The sequence below is a fragment of the Chiloscyllium punctatum genome, chromosome 25 (assembly GCF_047496795.1).
Source record: "Chiloscyllium punctatum isolate Juve2018m chromosome 25, sChiPun1.3, whole genome shotgun sequence".
NCBI lineage: Eukaryota > Metazoa > Chordata > Chondrichthyes > Orectolobiformes > Hemiscylliidae > Chiloscyllium > Chiloscyllium punctatum.
In genome coordinates this window covers 9,786,416-9,806,078 of record NC_092763.1, presented here as the reverse complement: position 1 = coordinate 9,806,078, position 19,663 = coordinate 9,786,416, and the positions used below count along the sequence as shown (strand labels likewise).

At 40.3% G+C, this 19,663-nt stretch overlaps 1 protein-coding gene across 5 annotated transcripts in view; it reads right to left on the bottom strand.

Annotated features, from left to right (window-relative positions):
- Positions 1 to 19,663, bottom strand: part of diaph2 (diaphanous-related formin 2) — a 780,284-nt gene that overhangs the window by 458,394 nt on the left and 302,227 nt on the right. For all 5 annotated transcript variants that reach the window (XR_011964075.1, XM_072594677.1, XM_072594675.1 and 2 more), the window contains one exon: positions 10,674 to 11,039. Coding sequence is in view for 4 of the 5 variants with exons in the window: in XM_072594677.1 (XP_072450778.1) it covers positions 10,674 to 11,039 (366 nt within the window). In the remaining variant the exon portion in view is untranslated. The remainder of the gene's footprint in view (positions 1 to 10,673; positions 11,040 to 19,663) is intronic.

Here is a 19,663-nt window from a genome sequence, read left to right as displayed (position 1 = left end):
GGTCAGGTCCACACCCCGCCTACGACCCACCCTCCCATTCTGGCACTTTCCCTTGCCACCGCAGGAACTGTAAAACCTGTGCCCACACCTCCTCCCTCACCTCTATCCAAGGCCCTAAAGGAGCCTTCCACATCCATCAAAGTTTCACCTGCACATCCACCAATATCATTTATTGTATCCGTTGCTCCCGATGTGGTCTCCTCTACATTGGGGAGACTGGGCGCCTCCTAGCAGAGCGCTTTAGGGGACATCTCAGAGACACCCGCACCAATCAACAAAACCGCCCCGTGGCCCAACATTTCAACTCCCCCTCCCACTCTGCCAAGGACATGGAGGTCCTGGGCCTCCTTCACCGCCGCTCCCTCACCACCCGACGCCTGGAGGAAGAACGCCTCATCTTCCGCCTCGGAACACTTCAACCCTAGGGCATCAATGTGGACTTCAACAGCTTCATCATTTCCCCTTCCCCCACCTCATCCTAGTTTCAAACTTGCAGTTCAGTTACTGTCTCCTTGACTTGTCCGACCTGCCAATCTTCTTTTCCACCTATTCACTCCACCCTCTCCTCCTTGACCTATCACCTTCATCTCCTCCCCCACTCACCCATTGTACTCTATGCTACTCTCTCCCCACCCCCACCCTCCTCTAGCTTATCTCTCCATGCTTCAGGCTCACTGCCTTTATTCCTGATGAAGGGCTTTTGCCCGAAACGTTGATTTCGCTGCTCGTTGGATGCTGCCTGAACTGCTGTGCTCTTCCAGCACCACCACTCCAGTATATAATAACTCAGAAGCCCTAATCAGCATTAAAAAAAAATCATTGGGTACCCTGAGAAGTTAAGTAAGTATTTAACAGAGCACAGAAAACAAACTTAAAATAGTACTTACAGTAACTAAAAGACAGTAACACAAAAGAACAGAGGCTTCTGGTTAAATTAAAATTTCAGACAAACACCAGAAAAATGTATTTGAACAGAATGTCTGGAACAGCTAAAATAGGTTGCTCAAAAGAATAGATTAAGTTTTCTGCAGAAGTCTCTCTCAGAAACTGCTAGATGCCAAAATATTGATGATAAATTAAATTTGATATTCAGAAAGAACAAGATCCAACTGCATTTACTTATCTTACATTATATTTTTATTTGCTTTGCATAACATCCTGAAAAAGAAATTATCAAATATCTTGATGAGATTACCACTTCATAATCACTGTCAAACTGGTTTTGAAAATGCACTTATCCTCTCAGGTTCAAAGTTATCTTTGTCAGTTTTATGGTGACAAACAAAATTTCTAATGTCATCACTGTTGACACCAGCAACAAGGGTTCAATTTCTGTACCAGCTAAGGTCACCATGAAGGCCCCAGCTTCTCAAATGTGCTCGACACATAGTGACCCACCAGTTAACCTCACCACCAGTCATTTCTCTCTAATGAGACAGCAGCCTCTGGTTCTCTGGGACCATGGCAACTTTCACTTCACTCAGGGGAAGAAAAAAAAATACAACGGCATAATTTTGAAATTCTTCCGAAGCCACATTACAAGAGCTATTCTATCTTGGAAATTAACAAATCACAGAACAATTCAATGAAACAATACATTTGTTAATATTAATAACCTTATGAAACGGTCATCCTACAATTCCTTTTCATTAATTTCTCTCTGTTGGACTTCAAACAGCAGTCATGCACATTTCAATATTTTATCCAATGTAGTTACATTCCAAAGTAAGAGGTGGTCCTGGAATATATCTACAACAGATATCTTTATAATATTAGAATGACAAGACAGTAGCTAAAGGCAATATGATTTTTCTCCCTAGTTTCCATCATTAAAAACCGCAAGTCTCAAAAAGGCCCTTATAACATCAAATTCAACAACATGTGACATCTTACATTTACATTTTTAAAATTTGAAGTAAATAGTCCAGATACAGCTCAGAGTTGAAAGAAAAGAGTATGGACATGAAACTAAAGAAAGATTAACCTTTCAATTGCCTGAATGGTGGGCTCAATTGGAATTTTATTAAAGTACAGGGTTAAGTGGAATTGAATGCTGGGAAGTGACAGGCAAAAAACAGCTGATCAAACAGAGAGTGGCTTTTAAGGAACAAAGGCTCTCTCAACTAATAAACCCTGAAGGTCTTCGAAGCTAAAAGCTATTCAGTTTTGTGCATACAAATAAGATGTGCATTAGCAGTGTTCTAAGGTCATTTAGAAAAGAGATGTGGCCGGCAAAGAGTATTTGCATATAGATATCGTATTCTGTTGAATTTTTGCAGAAACATTGATATCCTTAAAATGCATAGAGTCAGACAGTCCTTAAAATTCCAGATTTCACTAAGTTAGATTTCTGAACAAATGTACTGGCAAATACAGATGAACCTCGATTATCCAAATACCAATTATCCAAAAATCGGATTAGATTCCCTACAGTGTGGAAATAGGCCCTTCAGCCCAACAAGTCCACACTGATCCTCCAAAGAATAACTCACCCAGTCCCATTTCCCTCTGATTAATGCACTTAGTACTATGGACAATTTAGCATGGCCAATTCACTGGACCTGCACACCTTTGGACTGTGGGAGGAAACCGGAGCACCTGGAGGAAACCCACACAGACAAGGGGAGAAGATGCAAACTCCACACAGACAGTCACCCGAGGCTGGAATCAAACCTGGGACCCTGGTGCTGTGAGGCAGCAGTGCTAACCACTGAGCCACCATGCCACCCAAAGGCGATCTCAAGGTCCCGATTGAAACATTACATCAAAGACATGTTTCCAACAGCGATAGCATCTTTTGTTTACAGTGATTAAACAGGCATCATCTCCAAATGACTGACCTCCCACCCTCTCTCTCTCCCCAAACTTTCCTTGGAGTTCTATAGAGGGGTGTACCCTAACTGCACGCCCCCCCCACCTCCACCCCACTTCCCCAGATAACCTCTCCGACATTGTCCTTTAGAGGATAAAGGTGGAACCTGTCAAAATGTTGCAGTAAAAAGTTGTGCGTGGGGCTGTGGCTGCGTGCATGCGCTATTTGGAGACTTGCCCCACAAAGGCAGATGCAGTAGCAGTCTTAGTGATAGTGTCCAGTCCGGCTGCACCAGAGAGGGGGCAGGCGTGGGGGGGGGGAGGGGGGGGGGGGGGGGTGAGAGAGGGGGGCGGTGTTGGACGGAGTTGATGGGGCAGGGGCGGTGTTGAACATGGTTGGAGTGTGGGGGCAGGTGGGGATGATGTTGAACGGGGTTAGGGGCGGGGGCAGCACTGGACAGCGCTGGGGTGGTGTTGGTCAGGGTTGGGGGGCTGAGGCAGGCGGGGTTGGACGTGGTTGGCGGGTATTGGGGGCAGGGGCTCACGTGCTTTGTGCTGGAGGCAGGGTTGGAAGGGATTTGGGTGCAGGGTCTCGCACACTATATGCTTCTGCAGTCTACTAAACAGGGAGCAGACTTTAAAAACCCAGAGGAAAGGCATTTAATCGATTTACCGAATAAGCGATTATCCAAACGAAATAGTGCCTACCCATCTCATTTGGATAATCGAAGTTCCCTGTAATTGACAATGGAGTAAAACAAACTTGACACACATGACATTCAAATTGGTCAATTAAATACAAAGTTTCTTTCAAACTTCAAATTTAAAGACAGGGCACATGCACCCTGCTAGTTAGTTTTAAAGTCGTAGCCTTTCTTTGTCATGTTTAAGCTTAAATTCTGTCAGTGTTTCAGAGAGAGTACAAAGTGTTCTCAAAAGGGGAGAAGAACCAGCAGGAGGTCATTGTACGCATTGGAACCAATGACATAGGTAGTGAAAAGAATAAGATTCTGATGGGAGAATATACAAAGTTAGGCAAGAATTTAAAAAGGAGGCCCTCGGCAATAGTAATCTCTGGATTACTCCCAGTGCTACAAGCTAGTGAGGGTAGGAGTAGGAAGATAGAGCAGATTAATATGTGGCGAAGGAGCTGGTGCATGGAAGAAGGGTTCACATTTTTAGATCACTGGAATCTCTTCTGGAGTTCGAAGAAACCTGTAAAAGAAGGATGGATTGCATATGAATTGGAATGGGACTAATGTACTGGCAGGGAGATTTGCTAGAGCTGCTCCGGAGGATTTAAACTCGGGAGGTTGGGCGGGGTGGAGATTGGGGTGGGGAGCCACAGACATAGTGAGGAAAGAGATCAATCTGAGACTGGTACAGTTGGGAAAGGGAGCGAGTCAAACATTCAGGGCAGGAAAGAACAAGCAGAGACCAAGGGAGGACTGATAAGTTAAACTCCATTTATTTCAATACAAGAGGCCTAACAGGGAAGGCAGATGAACTCAGGGCATGGTTAGGAACATAGTACTGGGATATCAGAGCAATTACAGAAACATAGCTCAGGGATGGAAGGACTGACAGCTTAATGTTCCAGGATAAAAATGCTACAGGAAAGACAGATAAGGGAGCAAGAGAGGAGGGGGATTGACATTTTTATAAGGGATAACATTGCAGGTGTACTTAGGGAGGATATTGCTGGGAATACATCCAAGGAAGTTATTTGGGTGGAACTGAGAAATAAGAAAGGCATGACCACCTCACTGGGATTGTATTATATATCCCCTAATAGTCAGAGGGAAACTGAGAAACAAATGTGTCATAATTCCATTACCTTTTAATGGAATAATAAGTTTGTTATGGTAGGGAATATTAGCTTTCCAAACATAGACTGGGACTGCCATAGTGCTAAGGGTTTAGAAGCAGAGGAATTTGTTAAGCACGTACAAGAAAATTTTCTGATTCAGTATGTGGATGTATCTACTACAGAAGGTGCAAAATTTGACCTACTCTTGGGGAAATAAGGCAGGGCACATGACTGAGGGGGTCAGTGGGGGAGCACTTTGGGGCCAGCAATCAAAATTATGTTAGTTTAAAATAATGATGGAAAAGGATAGATCAGATCTACTAGTTGAAGTTCTAAATTGGAGAAAGTCCAATTTTAACAGTATTGGGCAAGAACTTTCAAAAGCTGATTGGGGGTAGATGTTTGCAGGTAAAGGGTGGCTAAAAAATTGGAAGCCTTCAGAAATGAGACAACAAGAGTCCAGAGACAGTATATTCCTGTTAGGGGGAAAGGAAAGACTGCTAGGTGCAGGAAAGGCTAGTAGGTGTAGGGACTGCTGGATGACAAGAGAAATTGTGGTTTTGTTTGAGGAGGAGGGTACAGACAGGATAGATCGAGTGAATCCTTAGAAGAGTATTAAGGTAGTAGGAATATACTTTAGAGGGAAATCAGGAGGACAAAAAGGAGACATGAAATAGCTTCGACAAATAGGGTTAAGGAGAATCCAAAGGATTTTTATAAATACATTAAGGACAAATGGGTTAACTTTGGAGGAAATAGGGCACCTCAAAGGTCAGCAAGGCAGCCTATGTGTGGAGCCACAGGAGATGCTAAATGTGTATTTTGCATCAGTATTTACTGTGGAGGACATATGGAAGATATAGAATGTCCATATTAGAGGGGAAAAGGTACTGACGTCTTGAAATGCATAAAAGGTGGCTAAATCCCCAAAACCTGATCAGGTGTACCCTAGAACTCGGAGGGGAACTGGGGAAGTGATTGCTGGGCCCCTTGCTGAGATATTTGTATCATCGATAGTCACAGATGAGGTGCCGGAAGACTGGAGGTTGGCTAATGTGATACCATGATTTAAGAAAGATGGTAAGGAAAAAACAGGGAACTATAGACCAGTGAGCCTGACGTCGGTGGTGGGCAAGTTATTGGGGGGGGGTATCCTGAGATTCAGGATTTACATATATTTGGAAAGGCAAGGACTCATTAGGGATAGTCAGCATGGCTTTGTGCGTGGAAAATCATGTCTCACAAACTTGATTGAGTTTTTTGAAGAAGTAACAGAGGATTGATGAGGGCAGAACAATAGATGTGATCTGTATGGACTTCAGGAAGATGTTCGACAAAGTTTCTCATGGGAGACTGATTAGCAAGGTTAGATCTCATGGGATACAGGAAGAACTAGCCATTTGTATACAGAAGTGGCTTGAAGATAGAAGACAGAGGCTGGCGGTGGAGGGTTGCTTTTCAGACTGGAGGCCTGTGGCAAGTGGAGTGCCACAAGGATCAGGGCTAGGTCCACTCCTTTTTGTCATTTATATAAAATTATTTGGATGTGAACATAAGGGGTATAGTTAGTAAGTTTGCAGATGACATCAAAATTGGAGGTATGGTGCACAGCGAAGGTGGTTACGTCAGAGTACAACAGGATCTTGAACAGATGTGCCAATGGGTTGAGGAGTGGCAGATGGAGTTTAATTTAGATAAATGTGAGGTGTGGTATTGTGGATAGGCAAATCCTAGCAGGTCTTATACACTTAATGATAAGGTCCTAGGGAGTGTTACTGAATAAAGAGACCTTGGAGTGCAGGTTCATAGTTCCTTGAAAGTGGAGTCATAGATAGATAGGATACTGAAGGTAACCAATATTTTCCTTTATTGGTCAGAGTATTGAGTACGGGAGTTGGGAGGTCATGTTGCAACTGTATGGGACATTGATTAGTCCTGTCTTGGAATATTTTGTGCAATTCTGGTCTCGTTCCTATCGGAAGGTTATTGTGAAACTTGAAAATGGTTCGGAAAAGATTTACAAGGACGTAGCCAGAGTTGGAGGATTTGAGCTATAGGAAAAGGCTGAATATGCCGGGGCTGTTTTCCCCGGAGCATTGGAGGTTGAGGGGTGACATTATAAAGGTTAAGAAAACCATGAGGGGCATGGATAGGATAAATAAACAAAGTATTTTCCCTGGGGTGGAGAGTGCAGAACTAGAGTGCACAGGTTTAGGGTGACAGGAGAAAGATAAAGGCAAGAAACCTAAGGAACAACGTTTTCGCTTAGAGGGTGGTACATGCATGGAATGAGCTGCCAGAGAAAGTAGTGGAGGCTCGTACAATTGCAACATTTAAAAAGCATCTGGATGGGTACAGGAGTAGGAAGGGTTTTGACAGATATGGGCCAAGTGCTGACAAATGGGATTAAATTAGGTTAGGCTGCCTGGTCAGCATGGACGAGTTGGACCAAAGGGTCTGTGTTTCTGTGCTGTACATCTCTATAACTCTATCAGTAGCTAGAAAATTTCCTGCTTTCTTCCATGGGCAGTCTATATGAAGTAGGTCAAGATGTTTTTTAAATAAACTCTTCAAGATATAAATGGTTGATTTTTGCCATAAGCGTACCAATCACATAAAATTAATGAGAATGAAAACAGATCATTCATTTAGAAGAATAAATGGTTGATTGTTTGTTGCAATCTTTTTGTGAATAGTTTCTTAAGAAGCCACTTCCAGGAACCACAATCTAATGATGAGTAGCATTTGGGCATTAGACAGAGGGCAGTTAATCAGAGCAGCACAGGGGAAGATAGCAGCATCATTAGGATGAAAGGCATGTGGGTGAATGCAGAGGAAAAGGTGAAGATAGAGACATGGCACAAACTGGAATGAACAGAAAAATCCTAACATCTGAAACGGTCAGATTTATCAGGAGGGAAACACTTCCACTTGAATGTATCTGCATGGAGAAGCACTGAATGCAACCTGGGTGTTCACGCCAAGATAACAATACATTCATGCTCCAATCTCCAAATGTGTTCTCGCTTCTGACAATAGAGAAGCTGTTGACACAGCCAGGGTCTCCTGCACCTTTGGCAAATTGCCAATGCCTGAGGAAAACAACAATTGATTAGTAGCATAACGGCCTTAATTGGCCTCCAATTGCTGTGCGGGTCATCTCCCAGGCATGCAAATAGCCCTGGGGAAATGCTGCCGGAGGCTGAGCATCTGGTGGTTAGTCAATGCATTTCTAAAAATATTTCTGGTCCCTCTCCCTCTAAAGCCGCCACCAAGGGGCTGGGAAAAAGCTTTCCAGAGTCATCGGATTTCAACGTTAAAATGTGCATCTAGCACAAATACAATTGTGTCAATTCGCTGTACAATTGCTGAGATCAAGAAAGGTGAGAACATCAATACTCATATTGGTGTTCAACCAAACCTGAAGATTCAAATGAAACACATAATCCTATCTCCATTGGGGCTCAGCAACTTAAGATGCCAGAGGCAATTGCCTCAGTGTCAGTGAAGGAAGTTACATTCAAGCACATCTCAACCAGGGACCTGACCTTTTAAGTTATGAAAATGTGTGTAATCACCAGCATTTGGACATGAATAAATAAAACAAAAATCTACCAACTAAAAACTGGCAATCTAATATTGTTAATTTCTCAATTTACTGAGATGGAACCCCAATTGTACTCCACCAATTTTCAGTAATCTCAGACAGAATTCTAACACCCACAATGCATGATTGTTCAATTGTGAACTACAGATGTATCATAATTGATTTTCTTAAGTAACTCTGTCCATTAATGGGTTATTTCAAATTATTAGATAGCCCTGACTGAATCTATTCATATTTATTAATTTTTGTATATCTGATGTTTAACTGGGAAGTTGTGCTCGATCAGTCAATGCAAACCTGTAATGCAGGGCTTCTTGTCTGACTTCATTCTTATTATTTGGCAAGGAAAGAGAATTCATGAACTCATTAAATCGTGGGATCCCAACTGACAGTTGTTCAAGTAAGGACATATTCATTCTTAAATGGGTGATACAAATTGGCACAATGAGTTGACTTCGAGTATCAGTCACACTAAAACTGCACGGTTTAAATCCCCAAATGATTCCTTGATAATATTGTAAGCTAAAGGGATCATGTTTGACTGGTTTCATAGCATTATACATTACAAGAGACAGCCATTTAGCCCATCATGTCTGTGACAGCTCTTTGCCACTCCTATTCTTCTCACTTTTTCCAAGTTGTTTACAATTGATAACAGACAACTTGACAAGTGCTAAAATCCAATGCTGTTATAAAGCCAAAATGGTGTTGGGACTATTAAGAGATTTAAGCAATAGCTTGGTAAAGATGGACATTAAACACATGTTTAAACAAGGAAATGGAGAAGCCACAGAAGTGACGAGTGAAAAAAATCCTACATATGGCACCTCGATACCTGAAAGTACTGTCACTGATGGAAAGTTCAGAGTTTGGGTTATTGGCACAAAAAAAAGCAGAGGGAAAAGTGAAACATTTCAAGCATTTAAGCAAATGGCACACAAGTATGCATATGAAACATTGGAGAAAAGGGAACAAATACACGTCAGCAGGCATGGGAATGGCAAAGAATGTCTTACAGCAGTAGGGTTTTGGATAAGCTGACATCTTTGGAGAATATGACAAGGCAATTGGAATTGTTAAGCTTGGAGGCGGCCCAAACATCAAATGATTTCAGCTACATATAGACTGAAACAGTCACATTGGTAGATAAGTGGAAAAGAATGCCTTGCTGAGGAACAAGCATTGAAGTCAGAATATTAGCGAGAGAATAACGAATTTCCTACAGACTCGGTTTCTGACAATGTTTAAAGAAGGGGTATGGTCAGTGGCAAAAATAAAATACTGGAAGAGATCATAAATTATCTGAGGCTGGAAGTCAGATAATTAATCCAACAGTAGATTAGTAGCCTAAGAGTTGAAAGAGAGGGAATATTTGGTACATTTAGGTATCATAGTTAGACATGTGCAAAATTATTCTGATCCTAATGAATGTTTATACATGATTGGGAGGAAATAATGCACAAAAGTTTCAAAGAAAATTATCAGTCTCTGATCAAGATAATTTTGATGTTGCAGGGGGGAAACCTGGATGAAAAAAATTCAAACAGGAATCTGTGAAAAGGTAAACTATGGTTAAGCATATATAAGGATTTTGTTAGGAAAAGGTGTTTGCAGTTGGATGGTGGTTAACAGGAGATGGGTCATTGGAAACCTTTTTTGAGGAGATGGAAGTTGGTGGTGGTTTTGAAAGGGAGATGGACTGCCTGAACAAAACTAAACACTTAAAAATTTTAGGTGGCTTGACTTCCCAAAAAGGAACTTAATTGCTTAGGTATTTAACTGAGATGGGTTTAAGGGATTGAGAGCTCAAACACGCACGGAAAAAATGGGAGATTATGGTCAGAATAAGAACAAGTTATGAGCAAGAAGCGATTTAACTTGCTAGTAACAGGAAAGGATATGAAGCAAAGCAGCTGAAGTGGCTTCCATTCTGTAAACAATGAAATCGATTGGCTTCTCACAGGACAGATACCTGATAAGGCAAGATAATGAAGGTTTCGCATGCAATGTAGATGTCAAAAGTAGAGGTGTGGAATTTTTTTTTGCATCTTACTTTTGAGGGCTACAAGCCTAGAATAATAACATCAAAATCATAAGGCAGAGGAGCAATGTTAGATTCAAATAGAGATGAAGAACAGTAGTTTCATGAAGAGGAATGGAATGTGCAATGTCTCCGTGACAGGAAAAGACAAAAGTAATTTGAACATACTGAAAAGGTGAGCATTTCGTTATTTAGAATAATTCCTTCAACTGTTCTGTGAACATTTAAATTACATATCTTGGTTGCTTTGACTTTCGTGCAGTGCAATTTTCAGCAGCAATTGACTTGAAAGAAAATCTACCTAGAACAGTCATCTTTCAGGCTGGCAGCTAGTGTTAGCAAAAACATAAATGACAGAATATTTGACACTTGAAGAAGTACATTTTCATTTTACAAATGCTCACCTGAGACCAGTTGGCTCTTCGCATAGGAGCTTCTGGATTATACTGCTTTTTTGGCTGTAGTCCATGTGGTAGTGGTGCAGGAGCCTGCGACCGAACAGCTGGACCTCCGAAGGGTGGAGGAGGAGGAGCCGGGCCCCCAAACGGTGGCGGTGGTGGTGGTGGTGGTATGCCTGGGCCACCAAAAAGTGGAGGTGGTGGCGGTGGCCCACCACCTGGCAGGGGTGGTGGTGGAGGAGGAGGGGGGGGAGGTGGGGGAGGAGCAGTGCCTCCTGGAAGGGGAGGTGGGGCTGGAATTCCACCAGGGGGAGGTGGTGGTGGTGGTGGTGGAGGAGGCGGCGCATTAGAAGGCACAGATGCTGCTTTCCGCTGTGTGAAAATAATTGAATAAGAATTACCATATTAAAAATACATAAAAACATACAAGCAAAATTTGCCAAAGCAAATTTATAACTCAGGTGAATTATTGAAATATTGGGGGAATAGATATACCATGGGTGATCTAATCTGCATCATAAATAGATTTCAAACATTACATGTGATAATCAGTTGCAAAGGGTTGATTGAAAAAGCTCATGTCCATTGTTTTCAAAATCATAACTGAGAACTGTACTCATTAATTTAATGTATTTTGTTCAACTACTTGCCCTATTTATGCATTTTAGCATTCAACAGGCTTATTCGACTCAAAACAGTAGCTCTGTTTTTCTTTATCCACGAATGGTGTCAGATTTAAGTATTTCCAGTGCATTCTCTTATTACAGATTTCTACCACCATTTTGACTTTATTTCGGTCTGTTCAGTGGTTAGCTAAATCTCCTTCAGCATAACATCTCAGGAGTCAATATCTTGTTCTGTGTTTAATTTTCTCATTTCAGACTAAACTTGCAGACAGAAACATTATAATTGGTCTCCATGCCACTACTTTAGGACATGAAACAATCAACTCTGATGCAAAGATCCTAAATCAGCACTCAGCAGTCCATGTAGGGGAAATGCACATGGACACTGAATATGGAACTGGGCTCAGCCTTGATGACTGGACTGCAGATAGGAATAAAATTACACAATTACTAGGTCTGTAATGTTTAAATAGCTTACCAACTACATTACTCAGCCAAATTGTCTCTCAATATCAAGATGGGTATTAAACAGAGGAAGATTGTATCATCCATATCTCTGGCTCACTGAGTGGCGATATTGCCCATGTAATCCATTAAAGTTAACACACTTTTTCTGGACCCAACTTCAAGATAATTGAAATTAACATGACACTTCAGTAATTTTATTGAAAATTAGAACCCCATGGTGTAGAAAGGTTACATATTTTTTGGCATTTCACAAATTAATTTGGTCTAAAAGTTGACAATTTGGTTGCTTTTGTGAGTATTCGTTACTTGCTTTCACACAATGTATAATTTATTTGAACCATTTTACCTTTCATCAAGTGCAAGAGAGAAGGATTCAGTTAAAGGCAATCAAGTACAATGTGAAGGGTTTCTTTAATTAATTTTTAAAGGATTTCCCTAGAGTGCGGAAGTTTGAAATATTATTTGTGTCATGTCAGGTATCACGTAATTGATAAATATAAGAAACCATACAGTCATTGATTGATTGTAGCAGAGGTCAACACTGGAGCAAGTCAATTTTGCATAGCTGCTTTTAAAAGTATTCTGCTGGTAACATACAATACCAAGGGTGTTCATTTATGATCCCAATTAACATATTATATCCCTAAGCAAGTTTTCTCCTGCAAACCAGCAACAGTACTTTTTAATCAAAGATAGACAAGCCAAAAGCAAACAATTATGTGTAAATATATTCGTTTGACAACTGTACTGCCTTCCTGAAATGTCACTTCAGTCTGGGAAATGGCTGAGTAAATCTTCACATTCCTTGCAATGTATGGTAAGGGGTCAAGAGACTCTAAACCTAGATAAAACATTAAGAATATTACAAGCATGTATCTACTTAACAGAAATAGTCCTTTTGTCTTGAACCAAACATGATTAGAATTTAATAATTCAGCACTAGTTTAACACAAAAAATGACTATCATTACAACTACTTCCACTATTAGACATTTTGGGGTATTTGTTCCTTTCTTGTTTAAGATGTGCCACTGAGATTTTTTTAAAAATCAACAATGGTTAAAAAATCTAAAATATCCATATCTCTTTTAAGTCCTGTGCATGCTTCACCATGCCGAGTGGCATAAGTAAATTTTTGATACTCATTAAAAATAAAAATACTAGAAAATACAACATTGGCATTTAAATATAAAATTGATTATTGAGAACTGCAGGTGTCAGAAAGTTAATAAGACCACCCTGGTTAATGATCAGTCCGAAGAACTTTTCTTTCACACCTCCTTTCTCATCTCTGCTTTCATTTACCTGAACAAAAAGCAGTGTTAACAGGAGCAGATCACTTAACCCCTCAAAACTGCTCCACTATTCATTTAGATGCTAATTGACACGTACCATAAATTCACTAACCTGTCTTTTCACCACATCCCTTGATATCTTTATCTCTATAAAAATCTTAGTTGTGACCACTGAATTTCCATTTTGTCCTTTGTGCAAGAGATTGTTTCTCGATTTCACATTTGAATTGTCTAGTTCAAGTCTTAATGCTGAATTATGTCTTTCTTGTGCCTTCAGCAGTAGTTGGCATCACTGCAAGGCTGGGAGCTTCAGTAATGACTGCCATCATAGAATCCCTACAGTGTGGAAACAGGCCCTTTGACCTGACAAGTCCACACCGACTCTCCAAAGAATATCCTACAAAGCTCATTTCCCTTTACTCTACATTTACCCCTGATTAATGCATCTAACATAGACATCTCTGAACACTATGGACAATTTACCATGGCCAATTCACCTAACGTGCAGATCTTTGGATTGTGGGAGGAAATCTAAGCACTCGGAGGAAACCCAGACAGACACGGGGAGAATGTACAAACTGGACATAGGTTTGCTTGCTGAGCTGGAACATTATTTCAATGAGCCACCACACACAGCAGCAAAAAGGAACTACGAATAGCAGAGGAAAATTACCGATACAGTGTATTCAAAAAGAATGGGTACCAATGAACAGAGTCTGCCAATTTCTCAGCAACAAACCCAAACAAGCAGACAAAACACGTCCAGAAACCATAGCCACTCTCCCCTACATCAAACACATCTTGGAAATCACTGCCAGACTGCTCAGACCTCTTGGCATCATGGTAGCCCACAAACCCACCAACACGCTAAAAGAGCACCTAATGAACTTGAAAGACCCTTTACAGACAACAAGCAAAACTACAACATACCTTGCAAGAACTGTAACAAACACTACATTGGACAAACAGGCAGAAAACTAGCCACCAGAATACATGAACACCAACTAGCCACAAAAACGGCATGACCCACTCTCACTAGTATCCTTACATATGGATGAGGAAGGACAACACTTCGACTGGGACAACACATCCATCCAAGGATAAGTCAAACTGAGACATACATGAGAATTCAGAGAAGAATGATATTCCAACCGGAACTCTGTCAACAAACACATTGACTTAGGTCACCCCCTGAGAATAAGAACAGGAATTGACATCACCACAGGAAATGACATCACCAACCCAAGGAAACCAAACACATGAATAGAAAGCAGGCTACATGACCAGTGCTTCATCTGGAGGCTTACTGAAGACGCTACCTAGTATGGAGACGAAACATCTGAAAATGAACCTTCCAGCTCAGCGAGCAAACCTACATCCAGAACCTCAACCTGAGCTACAAATCTTCTCAAAACTCGCTAATGTGAAACTCCACAAAAACAGTCACCAGAGGCTGGAATCGAAGCCAGGTCCCTGGTACTGTGTAGCAGCAGTACTAACCACTGAGCCACCTGGCCCACTTCTTTACATACTGGTTAGTCTTACAATTTGAGCATATGCAGGTAGGAAATGGGTGACTTCTTAGCACTAAAGGAAAGCCAGGCAGGTACAGGGGGACTCCCTTGAGTGCATCTCACACTCCGACCATCATACCTTTCTGAATACTGATGACAGTATTGATTCTACAATGGAGTGCCAAGACTTTGACACCATGGATTGTTCAGTTGTACTGATGAGAGTGAGATAGAGGGAAGAGAAGATTCGGAAACGAACAGCAATAAGGAAATTGAGAAGGGAATGTACAGGCTGCATTAGCAGCCCAGAATGGTATGTTACCTCTAGGTGCATGGTCAAGAATATATTGAGCAGGTGCAGAACATTCTGAGAGGGGTGGTTAAATGGCCAGGAGTCATAGCAAGTGAGATTATGTCTAGATTATTAATGCATGGACCAGGTAATGTTTCAGGAAACTAGGTTTGAATCCTACCATGGCAGATGGTGAAATTTGAATTCAGTAAAAAAAATTTAGAACTAACAGTGTGATGATGACCTTGAAACCAATGTTGAACAGGGTCAAGGGGCTGAAGTGCCTACTCCTGTTCTTATGTTCATAGTTCTCATCAGCACCAATGACACAGGTAGGAAGAAGAATGAGGCCCTGCAGATGGAGCTCATGGAGCTCAGTAACAAAAAAGCAAGCTGAATTTTGAAGGTGATAAATCCGGAAGTACTCTAGGAGCCATATGCTAATACAAAATTGACCACCACAGACCCAAACAAACAAACAAACAAAACAACCAGAAACCGTAGCCTCTCTCCCCTACATCAAAGTCATCTCAGAAATGATTGTACGGCCTACAATTATGCAGATTACCACAATATCACTGCCCACTCTACACCAGTGAGAGACACTCTTCGCCTCTTCAATTCTGATTCAAGAAACCCGGCCAAATGCTATAAAACAAAAATCATATTAACCAAAACTACCTCATCCAGATCCCATTACAGTACCTTATCCAGCCAACTACCCAAAGATCTGCAGATCAAATATCAGCTTATTCAGACACATGAAGATGCACAGCAGAAATTCATGACGCAATGTAAACATCATCCACAAAGTGACTGACAGTTAAGTGAATTTAGACTGTTGATACAAGTTGCTGACAAGCTTCTTCTCTGAAAAATTAAAGGCCAAGGAATAAAGGAAAAGTAGGAGCATGGATGCAAAGTTGACATGGTGATGGATGACAGACAGTAGTGGTGAATGGTTGTTTTTCAGATTGGAGAAGATATTTCGTGAGATTATCCACAAGTCAGCTTTAGGACATGGGTATACAGGACATAATTTCAAAAGTTTTGGATGACACACAAAATGGGGACGATGAGGTATGTAATGATAAATCTCAAAAGGGAAGGTGTTGGAACAATTAGTGGATCAGTGGCAAGTGGGATTTAATACAGATACGTCTAAAATGAATAAATGGGGTTAGGATCTACCCAACACTGTTAGACTGCAGGGTGAATAATTCAGTCAAGGCTCTCAGAAGGTAAGTGGAAAGTCATCCAAAGAGAAGGTACATATAGAGCTAAGGGGAAAAAAGCAGGAAAGCCAAGACTGGGGGTTGCCGTTTGCTGAGGCTGGGACTGGGAGTCCATTGTTAGATTTGGGAGTTCCATCTGCCAGGAGTGGAAAGTCTTGGAGAGAGGAAAAGAGGCAGCCTCAAGAGGGTTAGGGGGTAGAAGGAGGCTGCAATATGGGTATGGAGGTAGAGGGAGGCTGCACCAGAAAGAGGACAGTTTTAACTGAGTCAACTGGGATTCAAAGAAACTTGAAACCACTGGAGAGAATTAACTCCTTTCAAGTGCATGTGGAACCTCTGGTTCAAATTTGCACAAGTTTGACAGTTATAATCAAACATCGTAGATTCTGTAATATTGAATGTGATGTTAATGAGTTCTGAGATTAAGACCTGAGATGCAGTAAAAAGGTTAGTAATTGCCAGGCGAAAATATTCCAGCTTTGCGCATAAATGATGGAAACATATTAGCTCTGACCTTTCCAATCTACGGAACTTGTCTTTAAGGTGATGGTGTTGTGCATAAAGAAACATGCCAGTTCTTCTAAAAAAAATTTCTAGTGCCAAATTATGCCTGTTGTTTTGTATGAATATAAACATGTATCACACATGAAATTAATATTCTCTATTCATGCTGTGACTTGAATTTAAATGGACAGTTACTACTGAAGATATTTATAATTCTTTAATCTGTTTTTTGCAAACCAATGTCAACATAAATACAGAACATATTGTTATTACATGAAAGCATTACCTAAAAAGTTATTTAGTAAAAATTAAAAGTCTTCTCAAAAATTAGGACATAGCCTCCAAAAAAACTCAAACTCCCAAACATCTTTCTTCACCTGAACAGGTTATTCCTTTAGTTACATGTTAGCTTGGCCTGTTTGCTCCATGTATAATAATTCACATGTAAATGGCATTTGTTACTGTCACTTGTTTAATTTAAACATTTTGCAATTTTCTTCAGATTGCCTCAGTCCACCTCATGTTGTGATAGGAATTAGATAATTGGATATGATGTGGAGGTGCCAGTGTTGGACTGGGATGGACAAGGTCAAAAAGCACATGACACCAGGTTATAGTCAAATAGCTTAATTTGAAATTGCAAGCTTTTGAAGCACTGTTCTTTTATTAGGTGAAGTGGAGAGCATGGAGGCAAAGACTTTATAATCAGAGACATCAAAACATCACACAAATGGATTGAGTAGTGTGTCGACAGGCTAAATAGGTCTCTGCAGGTGATCAAAAGTGTCAGACGGTGTGAGTAAAGTGTCCACAGCTGAACAGCACATGAAGGGATGACCTATAATTCAATTAACTGAGGCAGAGAGATAATTACAAAAAAAAGTAAGGTGGTGCTAGAGACAAACCAAATAATTAGAACAACATGCTAGGTTATAAGTGTCGCATGCCAAGGGTCTAACCAAAGTAACAAGTAATCCAAAACTATATAAACTAATCAATTAATTGGATTATAGGGTGATCCCATCACTTGTTATTCAGCTGTTGACACTTTACTCACACCATTTGTGTCACCTTGTGATCTCTCTGATTATAAACTGGGTGCGCTCTTCACTTCACCTGATGAAGGGGCAACAATTTGAAAGCTTGCGATTTCAAATAAACCTGCTGAACTACAATCTGGTGTCATAAGATTTTTGACCATATAATTGGATAGATTTTCATATTTTTGAAATGCAGATATATAAAATGCAAACACCAATCCCAGTAAAGAGGGAATTTTCACAAAAAGATCAGTTTCTTACACTTTCAGGTACATTCTTTACTCAAACTCCTACCATTCTTTATTCAAAATCCTGTCATAGTTTTACCAATCTGATATACTAAATTTCCTCAAATATCCCTGAAATCCATCATGTACCAAATCTATCAATGTCCCTTCTATGTTTCCTCCAACAACGCTACCAAAGTTAATTGGACTTGACCTATCTTTGATAAAGCATACAAAGTACACTTATACTATTCCTGATTATGGATTTTCCCAATTTTTGCATCTTGTCATGCAAGTTGCTGGTCTGCAGTTAAACTTTGCTCTTTGTTGAGCAACAGGTTTTTTTAATGGTCTAATCCAATAGCCAGCTTCTAGCATGTGCTTAAACAACATTTTTCTTCAGTGGAGAACCACATTATCTGGTTAAGCATTCACTTTAATCCCATTATTATATCATTAAACATTCTTTCCTTGCATTTTTCTTTCCTATACCACGAACTTTGCACTTTCTCCACTGAAGATGAATCAAAATATTAGGGTAATTTTTTACAGTCTATTCACACTTTCTATCATCATTTAGTAATATATTAATTGGACCCACCTGTTCTTTGTGCGGATTTTTAAAACGTACTTACAAACCAACTTTGTTCATTCTCATAACAGCTGCAGATCTTTATCCCTGTATTTACAATTCTGGTTTTACTAACCTGTCATTGCTTTGTCTGCCCAATATTCATTCTTGCCCTGCCTTTCATACTTATATAAACCTTTTCTATTTTATGTATTACTAGTCCAATCTAGTTTCATAAACCAAAATTATATCACTCCAGGAACATCCTTTGCCTTTCTATGGCATGCATTTATCTTATAAGCCACCTTCATGAATAGATTTGGCAGATGTACCAATAATAATAATTCCTACTAAATGCAATAAATCTCTTAATTATTTATCGGGAAATTAATTTCATTCTAAATTCAAGACCAAAGTCTGTGACCCTTTTTCTCTGAAATATCTAAAACCTAGCCACCCTGTCGCACCATGGATTTTTAAGGCACTTCTCCTCTATCATTCACAGGAAACTAATCCTGTTGTTTTAAAAGATCCTTTGCTGTGCTGATGCTTGCTGAGAATCATGTGTTCTCAAGCTGCACTCTCCATGTGCAGTTACACCATGTTTTTTGACAAAAGCTTTGGATGGAAAGAGAAATTCCCACAATAACCCTTACTGTTGAACTCAATTCAGGAAATTAGAAATTACCTGAATGGAAAACAAGGAAGCTGTCCATCAAGACTTGTAAAACAGCTTTGGACTGGGCCCTGATGCGCATTTAAGAAACAGCAGTTGTTTGATAACTTAAATGGGTGACATTTTCTGTAAATGAGAGTGCCTGCTGCTGACTGAATGGGATTTAGACAATGTCACTTTCAGTTTCCCACCAAACAAGTTTTGTATGATTGTTGTATGATCCATTCAGTCACTCAAGTTCATTCCTTTTGAAAGTTTTAGTCTCTGCAAGGATCTCACTATATTCTACTCGGCTACTTTTCCACTGAGATTGAAGAAATTATGAATTTTGATTGCATATTAATTTCATGTTATGCACAACAATTCAAGTTACCATAGTTTCTTAGAAAGCACGTTCCAGACCAGAATCTATGACAACTCCAAGGACAAGAGCAGCAGATACACAGGAACCTCACCACTGGCAAGTTTCCCTCCAAGCCATTCCACTTTCTGATTTGGAAATATTCTCAAGGACAATTAAGATTTGATTTAATTTATTGTTTTCACATG